Source organism: Mus musculus, chromosome 7, assembly GCF_000001635.26.
Source record: "Mus musculus strain C57BL/6J chromosome 7, GRCm38.p6 C57BL/6J".
Taxonomy (NCBI): Eukaryota; Metazoa; Chordata; class Mammalia; order Rodentia; family Muridae; genus Mus; species Mus musculus.
In genome coordinates this window covers 118,813,150-118,831,499 of record NC_000073.6, presented here as the reverse complement: position 1 = coordinate 118,831,499, position 18,350 = coordinate 118,813,150, and the positions used below count along the sequence as shown (strand labels likewise).

General features: G+C 48.6%; 1 protein-coding gene across 3 annotated transcripts in view; it reads right to left on the bottom strand.

Moving 5' to 3' along the window:
- Positions 1–18,350, bottom strand: part of Vps35l (VPS35 endosomal protein sorting factor like) — a 101,314-nt gene that overhangs the window by 9,992 nt on the left and 72,972 nt on the right. For all 3 annotated transcript variants that reach the window (XR_378273.2, XM_006508212.2, NM_027815.4), the window contains 2 exons: positions 17,856–17,970; positions 5,177–5,316 (listed from right to left, as the gene is read on the bottom strand). Coding sequence is in view for 2 of the 3 variants with exons in the window: in XM_006508212.2 (XP_006508275.1) it covers positions 5,177–5,316; positions 17,856–17,970 (255 nt within the window). In the remaining variant the exon portion in view is untranslated. The remainder of the gene's footprint in view (positions 1–5,176; positions 5,317–17,855; positions 17,971–18,350) is intronic.

Here is an 18,350-nt window from a genome sequence, read left to right as displayed (position 1 = left end):
TGTGCATGGCTTCTCTAACCACCTGGGAGCTCATCTTGCCTTTGCTCTTCAGGTAGAACCTCCCACCATCCTCACAAAGTCACCAGCAGGGACCTGGACTCCTCCTTGGTGACTCCTGAGTGTGTGTGTGTGTGTGTGTGTGTGTGTGTGTGTGCTTTCGCTCTCGCATGTGCATTTATGCATGCATGCGGGTGTATGTGTCCCAGCAACTCCTAAAACCACAAAAGTACCCAACCCTCACAAGTGAGGCACTAAGATGTCCCTGTAGTGTCCACCCCCCGCTTTGTGAATAATTTCTATCAAGGTATTAATGGTAGAGAACCATCAAGCCCAAACTTCCTTAGTTGCATGCAAAATAAGACAAAGTGGCCGGGCGTGGTAGCGCACTTCGAGGCCAGCCTGGTCTACAGAGTGAGTTCCAGGACAGCCAGGGCTGCACAGAGAAACCCTGTCTCGAAAAACCAAAAAAAAAAAAAAAAAAAAGACAAACTCTCCCCTAAGTGAACTTTTAGGGAAAATGTTCTATTTACTCTTTTGACCATACATATCAAATATGCATATGATTAAAATATGATGCTCTCTGGGAAGGGATAGGCACATGAGCAAAAATTTACACAATCCAATCTTGTCAATCAAAACTGAGAGGCACCCACTCCATATCCCTGAACAATTAAACTCCTCTCTGGGGCCCATGAGTACCCCCAGTCATTCGGCTTGCTGTAGCTACTACATGAACAACCAGTACTGCCTGGGTGTCCATCCAGGTTCTGGAGGAGATGCTAGCCTACCTGGATGATATGGCAATACTGTCATAATGGCCAAGGTGTGGGAACCACCTACGGTTTCTGCAGATGAATGCATAGCAAAAAGAAGTCTATGCACACAGCGGAAGGTGGGGAACCTTCAACAGTAAAGTCTGTAGGACGTGATAAAATGAGTGAAGCCTGAGAACTCAGGCTAAGCGAAACAGACTAATCACAAGTACAAGCACTGCCTGAGTTCATTTAGAGAAATCTAAAACTGTCTAATTAGTGGTGAATGGCTATTACAAAGGGTGGGAAGAAGAATGGGGAGTTAGGGACCAACAAGCCTAAACTTCAGTTAAGCAAACGAAAACACACCCAAGATCTCCTGGACACCACTTTATGTAAGGTCAGTGGCTGTACAGCCCTTCTGAAAGCTTACTTAAGAGTAGAGCTCATGTTTCATGCTGCTATCGTAGTAAAATCAAACTCTCGAACAGTAACCCCCTCCCAAGACACACAAAAACACACGCAAAGCTGTCACAGGAGAGGGAACCAGGCTGAACAAGGAGGACAAGGGAGGGGGAGCTTTTTCATGCAAAATCCAACCCTGGTACTGTGGCTCATCTGATCTCTCTCTCTCTCTCTCTCTCTCTCTCTCTCACACACACACACACACACACACACACACACACACACACACATTTAAAAGGTAGAATAGCATCACTATTCCTGTGCTTTGGGCACTGAGGTAAAAGCAGTGTGCACTCACTGACAGACAGGTGATCAGAGGGTGATAAAAGCAGGCAGCACACACAGGGCGGATCCATTGCACAAAGACTCTCATCCCAGATGGGGTGACATGTCATCACACTATGCAGAACGGCACAGAGTTGAAAACATATACATTTCTGGAACTTTCTATTCAATATATTAGACAGAGGTTGGATGCTGGCCACTGAAAACAGAATGTAAACTAGCAGGTGAGAGGTGCCTTTGTCCTAATGCTACCTCTCCTGAGGAGGGATGAAGAGCTGCTAAGCCCTGATGGTCCTGAGTGAACAGAGCACGGCAGACTCTCTGGGCTCACATCACGTGTGAAGGACCCTGGAGGAGACAAATCCTGCTCTGCTGCCAACGACCTCTACAGCCCCAGGCGCAACCTTTTCAGGTCTAGGTATCTCTATAAGAGAAACAGATTCACTAATTTCTACCTTACAAAGCTCAGGGAGGATTCTCAGAGGCTATGTAAGTGCCCATGAAGGGCTTTGGCACAGCACCAAATAAATGCATGCTCCTGGGACCAAAATGGGGAGATAGCTGAGTAGGTAAGGTGTTTGTTATACAAGCACGAGGCCCTGAGTTACATCACCAACATCTACAGAAAAGCCGTGAGCAATGCGTACCTCTCCCTGTACAGTGCTGGGGATGAGAGATAGATCCCTGGGCTTGCTGGCCAACCGTTTTCTCCTAACCGGTGAACTCCAGCCTCATTGAGAGACCTTGTCTCAAGAACTGAGACAACAAGGAAGAAAAACAAGGAAGATACTGATGTTGACCTCTGACCTCCACATGTACCCTCAGTCCTCAGATGGCAGTTGATCTTCATTGCCTGGATCTCACCAAAGTGCAGTCTTTGACACCAGGAAAAGCAACAAAGTCCTACTCATGGCAAAAGGTGCTTTCTCAATGCCTCTGTGCCAGGTTGGCATCTGGAATGGAGGATGCACACCCTGCATGCTTGGGGCAGCTGCTCCCAGCCCTAGCTATCTGAACAGACTGTAGAACACCAGTGTGAATGGCAGGAGCTGAGTCCTCAAGGGAAGCCACAAACCTGTATTTGCTTCAGCTTTTTTTTTTTTTTTTTTTTGTGGAAAACTCCAAGCGCTTTCCATCGTCCCGGAGGAAGCAAGTGTGGCAGCTGGCTGGGTTCTGCCCTCTGGTCACCAGCGTGTAACCCCAGGGAGGGAGGCTCTGGCTTACAGCATGCTTTCGTTCTTAAGTATGAAACCCGCAAGGCGGCAGTCCTGCGAGGTAGGCATTTCCATGCTTTTGTAAGATGACAGGTAAGACTTGGAGGAATTACAAAACCATCTCCAAGGCCCCAGAGCTTGACCCAAGTTTGAGACTCTGAGGAGAAGGCCTTCAGAGAGACCCTGGCTGCTTGCAGCACGTGGGAAGCTCGTGTGCAGGCGGTAAGGCACCTCGACAAATCACCACACGATCAACATCAAGTGCTTCATTAGAAACTTGGGCTTGTCCTCGGCTCTACGTATAGGACAAATAACCAGGTCAGACAGACAGGAGGCACTGACCGCAGAGCACGGTGAGCAGGTGTCCAGGGAAGGGACTCTGGGAGCCCCTGCAGCTCTGCCACCTGACCCCTCACCAGGATGCTGCCTGCCACAAAGGACAATCAAAGCCTCCCCCAGAGCAGGTCTGTGGCTGGGCCTCCTGGTTCCCCTCTGAGAACTTGGAATCTGAACAGAGAGAGCCCACTGCTGAGTCATTTTTTGTTTTCTCAGCTTGATGGAGATACATAATCCGCACAGGGAACAATACGCCCATTCAGGGCACACAATTCAATGTCTGTTCCTGCATCCAGAGTTGTGTGGCTGTCGCCACAATCGACTGAAGAGTATTTCATCACCCCTAAAGAAACCTGGGACCCAGCAAGTGCTGAGTCATTGCACAGCCCAAACTTGGCATGACACATCTCCCGGTCTAGTCCTGGGAGTGGCCCCTCCTGAACCACTGAGGGCAGTGCCCTCCAATGGGCCAGTTTTAACCTCCTGAGAGAGACATTCAAGGGTGAACTCCAGGAGTGTGCATTTAACAGGGCAACCCCGATGCACAGCCGTCTCAAGGAAGGGTTTCTGGGGTATTGTTTTGATATTTGCTTTGCAGTTTTTGGTTTCAATTTTGCCAGGTGAAGCCTATAGATTCCTGGGGCTGTTATTTGTAAATCAGCAAAGAAGACACCCGAGGCTTCAAGGGAACATGGTCATAGCAATGCAATTCTGCGGCTACTTTCCCAATGCTTTTGTGAAAACCTAAGGACGCTCTGTGGGGAGAGTTACCATGGTGCTTTCTAAGGAAGGGAGAAGAGCAGCAGCCTGAACTCTTTCAGAAGCAAGCAAGGCAGGTGCTGCGTGTGTTGGTGAAGAAAAAGTAGCATGCCACATGGGAGGACTGCAGGAAGGCAGCATGTCGCATGGGAGGACTGCATGAAGGCAGCATGCGGCATGGGAGGACTGCAGTAAGAGAATCTTGAGTTTCAGATGGCCTCACTTACACAGTGAGACTCTCAAAAGTAAAAACAAAATAAACCAAAAAACCAAAAGACTGCTCACAAAACATGGGATGAGACAAATGGGAAGGGAGGGGAAAGAAGAAGGAGATGAGGAGAAGGGGCAGGTGGTCGGGAACAACAAAGAAAAGAAGAAGAAACAGCCTCTGCACCAGAACCGGAGTAACAGAATGCCTGTTCACGTCTCTCTGTGACAAAGCCCCAACCGCTGCCGTGACCACCGAGGCTCTCTGTGTGCAGCTCACAATCAGGTGAAAGGTAAACGGACCCAGACACTTGGGAAAACAGAGATGCCATTTCGTTTCTTCATCCAAACTGCTGTCAGGAAGCAGGTCCAAGACCAGGCTGAGAACCCCTGCTATGGGAAGCCTCCAGGAATCCTACTACAGGACTCCCCTAGCCCCAAAAGGGCCCCAGGGATGACTGCTCATCTCTCACAACCACAAAGAGCCAATGTCTACTGTTTCCGGTTCCAAAGAATCCTGCCACCTAAGAGCTTCCCTGGGTGGCTATACTCTGTGCCCTTACCCAGTCCTCATCAGAACACTGGGAGCTGGCACAAGATCACCCTCATTTTGTGGACAGGACACACACATAAGTAACCCCCAAACCTGCAGAGCCAAGGGGAGAAAGAGCTGGTGCCCACTGTCACCATCATGGTCCAAGGTCACTACACCCTAGCCTTGGCAGTGTAGAGTACAGAGCACTGAATAGTAGTACCTCCCCCAACCCAGATACATAAGCTGAAACCATGGTTCCATTTAGATGATGTAAGGGTTACATCATTGGTTAATCTTGGTTGTCAACTTATCAGACCTTGAATCAGCTAAAAGACACGCCTGGTTGGAAATAACCAAGAGATGGCTTGGCAGTTAAGAGCACTGGCTGCTCTTACAGATGGACCCAAGTTCAGTTCCCAGCCCTATAAGGTGGTTCATAACTGTCTGTGATTCCAGTCCCAGAGTATATGATACCTTCTTCTGGCCTCTGTAGACACCAGGCACATGCAGGACACAGATACATGCTGACAAACACATACGTAAGATAAAATACTAAGGGCTGAGTGTACTCAGGAGGCAGAGGCATGGTGAGTGAAAACCACCTGTTGCTCCTGTGAACATACCGGCACAATCAATAAGGTAGAGAAGAAATTGCACAGGAATTCCAGTAGGAAGGGCTCCGACGGCCGCAGCTTCCCATCGATGCTTATCGTCTTTGGGACTTCGGGAACGAGGCCGATGGCGGCTTTGAAGAAAGCATCAGCTGCAAGACAAGAGTAGGGATAAGCGTTGCAAAAAGTTCAAGGCTAGAGCCTTCCTTAGCCTACTGGGGATCAGACAACCTGAGGGTTCAGTTTAGTCAGGAAGCCCAGCAGAAGGTTCTGCAAACCACCATGGATAAGGAGCTGCTATTGACTAGAGCAACCAGGAAACACTAGATGCTAACCAGGCTCAGACTGAAGAACTAAAACAGAGGGGGGGCCTTTTATGGTCAGTCTGAAGAAATGGACTGAGGAGACAACTGAACCCATGACGCATCTGCTGAATGAGAACAAGGGCTTGAGTATGGATGTCCTGTACCCACATAGAAGCAGAGTGCAGCAGGGTATGTCTGTAATCCCAGTACCAGAAAGGCAAAAAGAGGAGGATCCCTGGGCCTGATGAATGGCCAGTCTAGCCAATCAATGAGCTCCAGGCCCAGGGATTGCCCCCAGCTCAAAAAAAAAAAAAAAAAAAAAGAAGAGGTAGCCAGTGGTGAAAGATGACACCGGTCATAAACCTCTGACCTCCACACACATGCCACACATGCTTCAAAGCAGGTGTACATGCACACACATGTGCACACACACACACACACACACACATGTGCACACACCCACATGAATTTATACGTAGCACACATATACACACACATATATATAGTGACCTGAGCTAGCACCTACACTGGTCTGGATCAATGAGTCCTTACGCCCACAAGTAAGGAAAGACTGTCACCAAGACCATTTCAAACCTGGGAAATGAGGCAGGTGTGAAGTGAGGCGGGACTCAGCTCATTCCTGTGTAGGTGGAAGGGTCTTGAGTGGCTGACAGCGCTATTGCTTCAAGTCTGGACTGATTCTCTTGCTGCACAAAGAAATAACCACTGAGCTAGGCACTGTGGTGCAAACCTGTAACCCTATACTCAAACGGGTGAAGCAGGAGGATAGATGCTGTGGGGCAAACCTGAAATCCCACACCCAAGAGGGTGAGGCAGGGCTATGAGATCCAAGGCATCTGAGGCTACCCAGAAATATTGTGCTGGAAAAATAAGCCAACACACACTGACTTGTCTGAAGGAATGAATGCATGTAATACACATCTATGTGTGTGTGTGTGCGCACACACACACACACACACCTGCACACATGCACGCAAGCACACACAAAGCTCCAGAGTTCCAACCAAGTAACATTTCCAGAGAATTATTTGAAAAGTAGAGACATTTGAGAGAGATATGAAATAACCTGTAAAACAAGAGGGCTTCCAAAGCCAGGAGAAAGGAAGGAGGAGAGGAGGAGGGAGTGGGAGGACCAGAGCTCTGGGGAAGGTAGAGAGGGGAGCTCTTTGTAAACCTGCCAAAGTATTGACCGTGATAAAAACCCTCAAGGCAAGCACTGGCCTGAGAAATCAACCCTTCCACTGCTTAGCCACATCAAACGGGTTCACGGACCAGGTCACTTTTTTACCGGAAAATGACTTCCAATGACATGCAAGAATGCCGCAGCAGGGTGCAGAATCCTGGGTTAAAGCAGGAACCCCAACTGCAGGCCTGAGGGGCTGGCTTGATGGCAGATGTTGGCCTCCCAAGGAACAAAGGGCTGTGGTTAACAAGAAAATCCTGTGCCTGAACTTGAGGGGGTGGCTAACTTATCTTCTTTTTTCAAGGAAACACAGCGTGAAGAGGCTCATCGTGGAGCCTCCTGTGAGGCAGCTGAGCTCTGGAAGCTTCCCTGCCAGGCTGGTGCCCACATCCCTAACTAGCCGAGTTACTAAGCAGTAGTAGCAGCCGCTGCAGCAGCACAGGGCACTTTGGTGGGCACCAGGAATATTCAGGGGGAAGATGGAGAGCAGAGCTGATGTCATAAAAGTGGCCAAGGGTCCCATGGGCTAATTAATTAGCACTACTACACAGGAGCCTGTTCCAAGCTCTGGGCTAGAATTAAGGGAGCAGCTGACCTCAATCATGTTGAGGACAGAGGTAGTATGGGGCTAGAAAAAGGAAGGTGCTTTTGAATTTAGCCTGCTTCATCTTCTAAGTCTCTAAAGGAAACTATTCCCCTTTAGAGAAAGGCAGATCCTTCTGCTGCTCCGCTAGGGCCGAGTGTCTAAGAACGTTTTCAGTGTGTCATTTCTCCCGGCACCCCCACACTGGGGCAGGCCAGCACAGCTTACCTACCTGGGACTCCATCTGCTTTGGCCTCTGCACAAACCAACCCCTCCTCTACTAATGCACCTGGCAGCCCACACCGCTCTCCAAATGATGCACCTAGTGGCATCAATCGTACTCTAGTTATGTCCAGGTGGGAGAGCAGGAAGGTGGATCTGGCCTGAGCTAGTTTTAAGCTGTACGTATGCAATAAGGCCACCTGTGTCCTCAGCGGGAAATCCCATTTACCACCCTATGCCTATGCATAACTGGGCATGCAAATGATTAAAGTCGGGTGCATCATGGGTGGGAAGGGATACAGGCAGTGGAGAATGGTTATATAGCATAATCTGTCGATCAAAATAGAGAACCACCCAAAAAACTAGTGCCTAAACAACCACACTCCTCCTCCTGAGCCCCATAAAAGGAGGCACCAAACAGCAGCCTGTGTCACTGAGTATCCTTACAGCTCCCTGTCAGTCTTGACAGTGTATTCCCTCCATTATGTGCTATATACTTTATGTATAGGAGTACACTGTCGCTGTCTTCAGACACACCGGAAGAGGGCATCAGATCCCATCACAGATGGTTGTGAGCCACCATGTGGCTGCTGGGATTTGAACTCAGGACCTCTGGAAGAGCAGTCAGTACTCTTAACCGCTGAGCCAGCTCTCCAGCCTGTACTATCACTTTAGACAGTGTTCTTGCTGCTCTGTAATCTGTGCACCTTTATTCCATCTTCGTCCCCATTTCTATTAATGTTTTTGAGAATTTCATCCGAGGTATTTTGTTCATATTCATCTACTCCCCAACTTCTCCAAGATCCATCTCCCCCTGCCCCGCATCCACCCAGCTTTGTGTTCTCTTTGGTTTTTGAACCCATCAAATACAGTTGGGGCTGCCCGGATACTCTTGCATACATGGCCTTCACTGTGGGGTGGTCAACCCACCAGCGGCCTCACCCTTACAGAAAAACGAGTCTCCCTTATTTCTTCTTAAATAAAATGCCAAGAATCTGGAGATGCCTGGCTCAGACCCTGAAGGACCCTGGTGTTATTAGACAACACTATGAATGGTTTTAATGCCGCTGCACTGTACATTTAAAATAATAGTGTTCAGGCTAGTGAGATGACTCAGTGTGCAAAAAACACTTGCTGTGCATGCCCAATGTCCTGAGCTCCATTCCTGAGATTTCATGTAATGGTAGAAAGAGAGAACACGAAAGGGTTTTGTCATCTGATCTGATCGCCATGTGTTTACTGTGACATGTATACACACACACACACACACACACACACACTGTAAACAATTATACAATAAAAATAAATAAAATAAAATTTGAAGACTGGCCGGGCGTGGTGGCACACGCCTTTAATCCCAGCACTCGGGAGGCAGAGGCAGGTGGATTTCTGAGTTCGAGGCCAGCCTGGTCTACAAAGTGAGTTCCAGGACAGCCAGGGCTATACAGAGAAACCCTGTCTCGGAAAAAAAAAAAAAAAAAAAAATTGAAGACTGTTGCACAGGAAAGAATTCCATGTCTCTTACAATCCTGGACACAGACCCTACAGTAGAATCTGCTATTCTTACTTTCTTAAATGATTCTTCTGTCAGAATGCCTTCTAATCATTTGTCTTTCTGCCAAAAGACCTGCTTATCGGGTCAGAGAAGCTTCTGTGTGGCAGTGGGCAACAGTCAGTGGAGAGATGCATAGCTGGTTAGTGCTAAAAGGGGCCAAGCACGCGGCCTAAAGAAAACATCTATACTGAACCCCCACCACCACCACCACCGAGGCCCAGAGGAAGAATACAAGAGCCAGAAGATGGGGAAAGGCACTGGGAGATGCTGTTTTCTGGACAAGATGTGGCCGTCCGTCACACTGAAACTCACAGCAGCTGTGCTATCTGCCTGAGACCTTCATAAGACAGGGAGCCAAGAGCCCAGCATAGAACCTCCATGCCCTGAGCCTCACTGAGACGCTACTGGCATCTGATAGCTGCGAGGAGAGCTTCCCCATGCTCCAGTGAGCGTCCACGTCCATGTACATATGGGTAATTCTACCTCAACTCAGTGGTCACCAAAACACAAATCAAACAGACTTAAAACTTGGAAGGAGGATCGGGTCAGAGGGGAAAATAGGGGCACGGAATTATCAAAAATAAAGAAAAATCTAAATATATAAGAAATCTAGCCCAATTAGTTTCAATTATGTTGTATGTTATGTATACTTGACTACAATAAAAAAGACAAAAGAACCAAAACTACACCTGACATTCCCGGGCTTCCCAGACCTCCCAGCAGAGGCAGGTGCCAGGACTCTACCATGTCTGTCTGTCTCCTGCAGAGAAGTTCACGCCCGGTGACTCTGCTGCCCTGGAAAACTTTCTGAAGCTCCAGAGCAGAGCACTCCGCAGGGGGACCTGAAACTGCCCCACATGGTCGTTACTATCTTCCTGTGTATGTGTGTGCTGCTGAGTGGCCCACACAATGTCTATTATTACCCATTAAAGTGGCAGCAGCTTTGTCCTTGGCTCCTCTCACTCACCACACCCAGTTCCTATCTAAAGGAGGAACTCGGTTATTTAAGGGCTAGGCACAAAAGTTCCAAGGCAAATTCTTATTCCATTCCCAGAAGGCGCACCGCACCCCATACAGAAAATGTCTGGAGACTTCCCCAAACAAAACTCAGTTAAAAAAAAAATGTCTGCAAGTGAAAACAGGTTTTCTTCAGTCTAGAGCTGAAATGACCCTGTCAACATCCAATTTCCTGTTTAAACAACAAAACAACAGCAGCAACAACAAAACACAAAACTGTAACTTTTAAAATGTTTAACAGATGGGAGTCTTCACTATGTTGACCAGATTGAACTGGATCGAAACTCCTAGGTTAAAATAAAACCATCCAGCCGGGCAGTGGTGGCACATGTCTTTAATCCCAGCACTTGGAAGGCAGAGGCAGGCAGATTTCTGAGTTTGAAGCCAGCCTGGTCTACAGAGTGAGTTCCAGGACAGCCAGGACTACACAGAGAAACCCTGTCTCGAAAAACCAAAAAAAAAAAAAAAAAAAAAGCCATCCTCCTGTCTCAGCCTCCACCTGCTGGGGATGCAAGTTTTAGCACAGCCAAGGCTACCTATACAGAGAAACCATGTCTTGGAAAAAAAAAGTGTATTGCTACTTCATAAGTGTAATTTTGCTACTGTTATTTATTGTAATGTAAATATCTGATATGCAGGATATCTGATATAGGACACAGGTCCCCCACCCTTAAAGGGCTCACTGCAGCCACTGTAGCAGAATCAATGAATTCCAGGCCTCAAAAAGTAAGGTAAATGGCTCTGGAGGAACAAAACCTGTTACTGACCTAGGATTGTACATGCAAGAGTACACATAGGTGCATTTACACACTCACAGACACAAGCATGTACACACACACACACTCACACTCACAGGAGCACACACCAGGTCCTGAAAACTAGATGTGTTGCAACCACAACATGAAGATGCCTTTGGCAAGGCCACAGGGTCCAGGGGCCAGCCGGCCACTGAGGTTTAATCCTGTTACTGGCCACCTGCGCGTCTGCAACAGACTCTGCTCTTAAAGCGACACGAGGGCCACTGTTTCAATGATGCCAAAACGGAGCAAGCTTTACACAAGTACAGATGCCTAGAGACATTTAAGTGGCATATTCATTATGGCTTAATTGTTACCACTGACAGCTTAATACAACCTTGTCTTCGCCACACGGATTCGGCTACATGCCCTTTCCGTTCGAGTTGGACATCAATATTTAATGTGGAGGTCCGCTGGAGACATACAAATTATTTCCAATTTTCATCATCACCGAACCAACGTTCCAAAGGGTGTCAATCTACACTCTCTCTCTCTCATCCCAAGAGTGTCCAGAGCTCTACACTGAGCCCAGCTTGCTTGGCTCCCAAGTTACCTCCTACGTGCGGGACAGGGCAGGTGTAGGGACTGTGTGTCCTCCCTGCAAAGCACCCAGAGGGCTGTGCATTGTGTCTGTGAGTAGCAAGCCTAGCTTTCCCTAAGCACTATGGATTAAGCATGGCAGCTCATATATTCAACCTCAGCACTTGGGAGACAAGGAGGGAAGGAGCTGAAGTTCAAGGTCATCTTTGGCTTTAGAGCAAGTTTGAGGTCAGCCTAGGCTACTGTGACAGTCTCCAAAAAAACCAAACCAAACAAAACCCAAACAACAACAGCCACCCAGGCCTGGGGAAATGAAACCTTAGATAAAGTGCTGGTTTATGAGGTCTAAAGACCTGAGGTCATCTCTCTAGCCCCGGTGCAAAGCCCAGCAGGATAGCCCAGCCAGTGCTTCTATGGTAGTTGGCAAAAGACCCTGCTTCAAAACAAGAATGTCAGCTGGGCATGGTGGCGCACACCTTTAATCCCAGCACTCGGGAGGCAGAGGCAGGCGGATTTCTGAGTTCGAGGCCAGCCTGGTCTACAGAGTGAGTTCCAGGACAGCCAGGGCTATACAGAGAAACCCTGTCTTGAAAAAAAAAAATGTCCTTTGACCTCATATGCACACCACACACCATGATATGTATGCATTTGCACCGCACATACACCATATAAACACACATATGGAGGGTTTTTCACAAGTGTATCAAACAGGCAGTCTATGATGACAGGCATTTAGTACCACATGCGTTTCGGATTTGGAAGGAAAGTATGTGTTGTTATGAGGGGACTGCTCTTAATAGCAGTGCTTTCGAGCCTCCATGAAAGACGAAGCCACGTAGCAGATGTCATGTGCAAACCACAAGCTTCCTTCTCACCTATAAAACGAAGACAACCTATGCAACCTAGTAATGCAGAGAGAACAACATGAGCTGTTTGCTGGGAGTCTGGCACTCTCTACAGTAAGGACTCGGCCTATCTTCTAAATTCCATCTTCCCACCCCTTCGAAGGGACTATCCTGCTTCTGGCCTCCAGGCCTTTTCTGTGTCAGGCGTTCAGTCTCTAGGATGGCCTCCAGGACACGGTGAGCACCCGGCCCTCTCAGGTTCCCAGTGCATCTGTTTTGTGAAGCTTTTTGGCTCTTCTCAGACAACTCATTCCCTTCTGCTCCAAGAGTCCTCGGGTACACAGTGAAAGACATTTTTTTACAAACTGCCCTATGAACTAACAGTCAACAGACTGGCTCTCCCTCACTACAGCAGGGGCTCTATGCGCATCTTCATTTCTGGTGCAATGTTTTGCATATGAAAAATGAGCAAGAAAGGCCAGCAAGAGGATGGAGGCCATGGCTGGAGTGGAGACTCACTTGTGCCTCTCTGAGGTTCCATCAGTAACTTTATTCCCTAGTCCCCACACTCCCTGTGGCTTCATAACATTGCCCACCTGGGAACTGCTCCAGCTCTGACCAGAGTCCTCAGGGTTGGGGACACAGTCACATCCACTGCAATCAAGGCTTTCCTCACAAGAGTTACAACTGCGGCACTCCACACCGATGCTGAAAGCCCAGCGAGTGACAGACAAGAAGCAGTTTTCTCCTTCAAAAGTGGCTTCTCACCTTCTAGAGAGGGGAATGCAGAAACCCACCTACTGTGTGTCCAGCTGCCGCCTGTCCCTGAGCAAAGAAGCCACCAGCTCCCAGCAGTAGCCCTGCCGTGGGGTCTGCTCTACGCTTCTTCAGGTTCCTCCTGCTGACCTGCACAGCAGCTCCAACCAATATGCCCTCAGGCTGAAGCATATGCTAGGCCCCACTGCGCTTTATTTCACTATAAATGAAAAACTAAGTCCCTTACAGAAGGCTTGGGTGGGGCTGTCTGCCTCACAGAGGCCACTGGTCACGATTTATGCTCTCGCTCTGAGAGGTCTGCTACCATTGGTCTTTACTGTCCTTTCTCAATGGGGCTTATTCTGCCGCCCAGGCTAGCCTGAACCAGGATTCCCTCAGGCCTCAGCTTGTGAAGTCCTGGGGTCACAGGTTCGGGCTATCGTGCCTGGCTCTTCTACCACTGTCTTGCAATCTGGGGCTAGAGATGCAGTTAGGTTGGTAGAGTGATCCAGGCATACCCAAATCCCGGAGCTCAATCCTTAGCACCTCATGGATTGGGTGTGGCAGCCTATGCCTACAGTCTCAGCACTGGGCAGGCAGGAGGGTCAGACGTTCAAGGTCATCCTCAGCTACCAAGTGAGTAAGAGGCCAGCCCGCGATTCTATAAAAAAGAACCATCCACTCCTGTTTCCATGCAGTTCCCACTCATCTGTGAAGCACCTTCAGGACACGGGTGAGGTGGACACTGTGCCAGAAGCCCTGCTACCACAGCACACTGAGAGTAAGGCCTTGTGGCTTGGCGATCTGCAGGCAGGGCAGCAAGGACCTACTTGCTAGTTAGTAACAAAGGTTGGGAAGCAATAAGAGAGGGTGAGGATCAGAGACAGGCTGAGGACTGAGCTGGCCTTGCTTTGTCGTCTTCAGAGATCAGAGGGCGGGAACTGAAGACGGCTTACCAGAGACATAGCATATGAACTAAGCTCTGGCACTGACATTCTTTAAAAGTACACTGAAAAAAGTGAAAGTTATAAGAAGGGAATGAGGGCTGGAGAGATGGCTCATCGGTCAAGAGCGCTGACTGCTCTTCTGAAGGTCGTGAGTTCAAAGCCCAGCAACCACATAGTGGCTCACAACCATCTGTAATGAGATCTGATGCCCTCTTCTGGGGTATTTGAAGACAGCTACAGTGTACTTACATATAATAACTAAATAAATCTTAAAAAAAAAAAAAAAGAAGGGAATGAGAGCAGGTGGGGTGAGAGAAAGCAGAATACACCGTGTTCATGCATCAGATTGTCAAACAACAAATTTAACTAACAGAAACCCCCTTCTGTGGAGCAGGCCTCAAATCTACCCACAGCAGCCATAGCTGCACCCATAGCCAGTCAGTACTGCAGCATGCGCAGTGCAGTGGAAAGTAAGACCATTGAGGTCTTTTCTCCTACAGCAGCCTACATAGATCCTTCTAGCACTATGGAAGCTAGTCAGCAGAGAGGAAGGCTCCAGGTCAGTTTGAGATCAGTTTCTCTGTATCCACAGCCAGTGAGGTGTCTCCAGCAACAGCCTTACCATGAAGTTACATGGGCAGCGGGAGCACTGGTGAGCCTGTGTGGCTTTAGAGACCTCTGGGGCCTCCCTGAACAGTCTCTCCTAGGGAGTGTCCCATGCCTTGCACTGTGAGGTCCGTTAAGTGACACAAATTTGGGAGCAGTGCTGCTATCCACTCCCACAAGAAAATTTTATTGAAATTTTTTTAACATTGTATTTTGAACTTAGTTTACGGACTAGTGGGTTTTGGTTAGGCCACCCACTCTCTCTCTTCCATTACATCAAAACCACATTGCAAGGCCTCAGTGAATATGGATATGAGAGTCTCTCTGTAGTAGGTAGGCTCTATATCCCAAGAGCTAAACTGCTGGGTCATTTGGCAGGTCTAGCTCCTTGAGAACCCTCCAGACTGATTTCCCAGGAACTGCACTAGTTGACAGGCTTGCCAACACTGGGTAAGTGCACTGCCATGTCCACGCTTCTAGCAACTGTGGTCAAAGTCCATGGCTGGGAGGTCACAGGCCCCAAGGTATAGCCTACTACTGTTATTTCCTAAGCCATCACACTGTACTGTGAGCACTGCCTCGGACACTCTGAATTCATGTACAACTGCCCTGTTGTGTCTGGGAAACACTTCCCTGGATCCTCCGTCCCCTCTGACTTACACTATTTCTTACACCCTGTCCCTCTCTTCCACAAGGATCTCTGAGCCTCGGGAGGAGGGAATGCAATACAGAAGGTCAACAGCACTCGGTGGATGGCCACAATCCATGAGTATATGGGCAGCACAAACTAAACTTGATAGGTTTAATAAAACAACGAGAAACGAGAGGGCATAAAGTTAGCTGGCACAAGGGTGGATCTGTGAGGTGTTGGCTGAGGGTTATTGCTATCATCAAAATACACTGTAATAAAGTCTCCCATAAATATCAAGATTCATAAAGAAGGAAAAAACAGAGGATAGTAGGCTGAACATATAAAAAATTAAAAAAAAAAAAAAAGACTGTATGGGGAGGATTACTGAGAAATGCTGTCTTCCAGATAGAACATGACAGGTTTGCCATGCTCCAGTGGGTGTCCTCAAAGCTATCCACACACGGGCAGCACTAACTGGACCCAGGCTATTACAAACAAAGACATGAAGTTGGAAGAGGAACATGCCGTGGGGGGCATGGAGGGGCTGAAGGGGAAGGAAATAGAGGGCTGATATGATTGTTTCATTGTATACTTATATGAACTCCTCAAGAATAAAGGACAATTTAAAAGTAAAAATAAAACTACAAGAAGGGCAGAGAGCTCTGAGAAGAGGAGAGACACTGTCACTAGCGATGACAACAAGCTGGCTCTGCTCACAGCCCTGGGCCTCACTGGCTTTCTCGATCTGTCGCACTGAGTTGCGCATTCTCTGATCTCAAGCCCAATTCAGCCATCTTGAAATGAACACCTGCTTTCCCGCAGAGCCAAGGTTTTGCCTGTGAGAAATCAACCCAAAAGGTTGGGTGTGAAGGCATATGCTTATAATTCCAGCACATTACTGGCTGAGGCAGGAGGATAATGAGTTTGAAGCCAGCCAGGGCAAGAGTACATCGCAAGATCATTGAGATAGAGTGGCCTGACACAGAGACGGAGCCAGTCAAGGGAGGAACAGGGGAGACAAAGTGGGGAGGAGGAGAAAAGAGACAAACACCTAGAGAGGGTTGGGCCATCAAAACTCCCAAAGCCTTGTGCTGTCAGTGCTTCAGCTACACTCAGTGCCACGTTACCCCGTGGTTGTAGAGACTGCTAAGATTCCAACTCTGCAGCTACCCTGTGCCAGCAGCCCAGAGCTCCCAGCTCTCGGGATACGACTTCCTTTCCTCTCTGCTTCAATGGAACCCTGCCATCAGCTCTGCTTTGGACATGGATACACACAAAAAGGCCAACCTGTCCAAGGTCATCTATTTCCCAAAGTGGCAGAACCAGAGGCACACTCACAGTATCCTGCAGACTTGAAAGCCACCATCCGTCAGGGTCTCAGCACACTCTGCTGGTGGCCAAACACACCTGTAATCAACCCTACTTCTCCACACCTTTGCTCTGACTATTCACTCCATCAGAAGGCCGAGTATTCCTTCCCTCTCCTCTTCCTACATCCTCCATATAAGCACACACACTCTTCTGAGCCACTGACAAATGAGGACAAGAAGCTATCTGGAGTAAAGGCTCAAAGAAAAGACAGGCAGGCATTTCTGGGCCACCTCTAGGTGGAAAGCAATAAGCCTTTGGTGGCTGCTCTGTGCTCCAGGGTGACAGGCAAGAATGTTTGCAGTAAATGCCAGTATGATGCTATCTACGTGTGGGGTCCCTTGTGCACAAACAAATGAAACTAAGCCTTTTCTAGCTTCCAGGATGGTCTGCAGCGGGGTTCAAGACCCTGAACTCAGCTCTGGCAGAGGTCTAGCCTGAAAGTGGAGATGTGGTCAGGGCAAGATGAAGGGAAACCAGGGAATGAACTAGGAGGAGGGCGACGCTTTAGACGCGGCTGAGATAGGAGGACGTTCTAGGAGACAAACAAAGCAGCCAGCTCCCACGAGCTTCATATTTAGCTCTCTCCTTCTCAGTAATTGGCTGCATTATTTATTTGGCCAGTAACTGCTCTGTGTGGCTTTCAGGGCGACAGCGATGGGCTTTTAAGGTTTAGTGCGACTGCATTTAGACTCAAGCAAAAATCATCAGATGAATTTTTAAACATGAAGCAGACACCACATCGCTGTGCCCAGCAGCAGCTTAAAGTCGCGGTGAAGGCAGCAGCCTGGAGTTCAAACACCATGGGGCTGAGCTTACGCCCCTCCCTTCCCTGTCTCACCTCCCCAACGCCCTTCCAATACTTAGAAGCTTCTCATATAAGCTCTACAGAGTGGAGTGTCTCCCCAGTAGCAGGGTATTTGCTCTCCAAAGATTAGATTCCATTTCCATGTGTCTGGTGTACAAACACATCAACAGAGACACTAGAACCACTCCTGCACCTTCTGTGGCCAAGCAGCCCCACCTTCTCAAGCTCTCTGGGCATCGTATCCCAGGATGTCTGGCTGCCTAACCCAGCCTGAGATGGACTGAGCAGGACAAAAAAAATATCTGCACTTCTCCATCTGTCTCTATCTGCCTCTGTGTGGCCCAACTCCCATGCTTCCTACTAGAGAAGTGTTTAAAAATATTCCCTGGCTGCTGTGTTCCTTCTTCCTTCAAGGCATCGCTCAGTACATGCACGCAAGGACAGATGTGGTTGGGTCAGACTTCCCAAGTAGCAAGGGGGGCATCAAGGATAGAGAGACAGGCTTACCTTGGGAGAGGCACTGGTTGGCCAAGGCAACCTGACCGGAATGCAGGTAGAGGTTGAGGCGGGTGAAGATCCCTACCAGGGACGGGATGGTGATGAAGCAGTAGGCAACACAGGCCTGGAGAGACAGGAGATGGGGACGGTTAACCAAGGTGCACACGTTTTCCATCACAGCGTGTTTCCAAGCAGACATGTAACAACACTTACTCGCTCTGTTCTCCTCAACACACACACACACACACACACACACACACACACACACTCACATACACACAAACACATACACACACACACTCGAATACACACAAACACACACACACATACATACACACAGACATACACACACACACTCGCATACACACACACACACACACACTCACATACACACAAACACATACACACACATACACACACACACACACACACACACACACACACACACACGGCCACCCACAGTCCCCATCAATCCCAGTTCTGATGAGCCCTGGGAGGATGGGG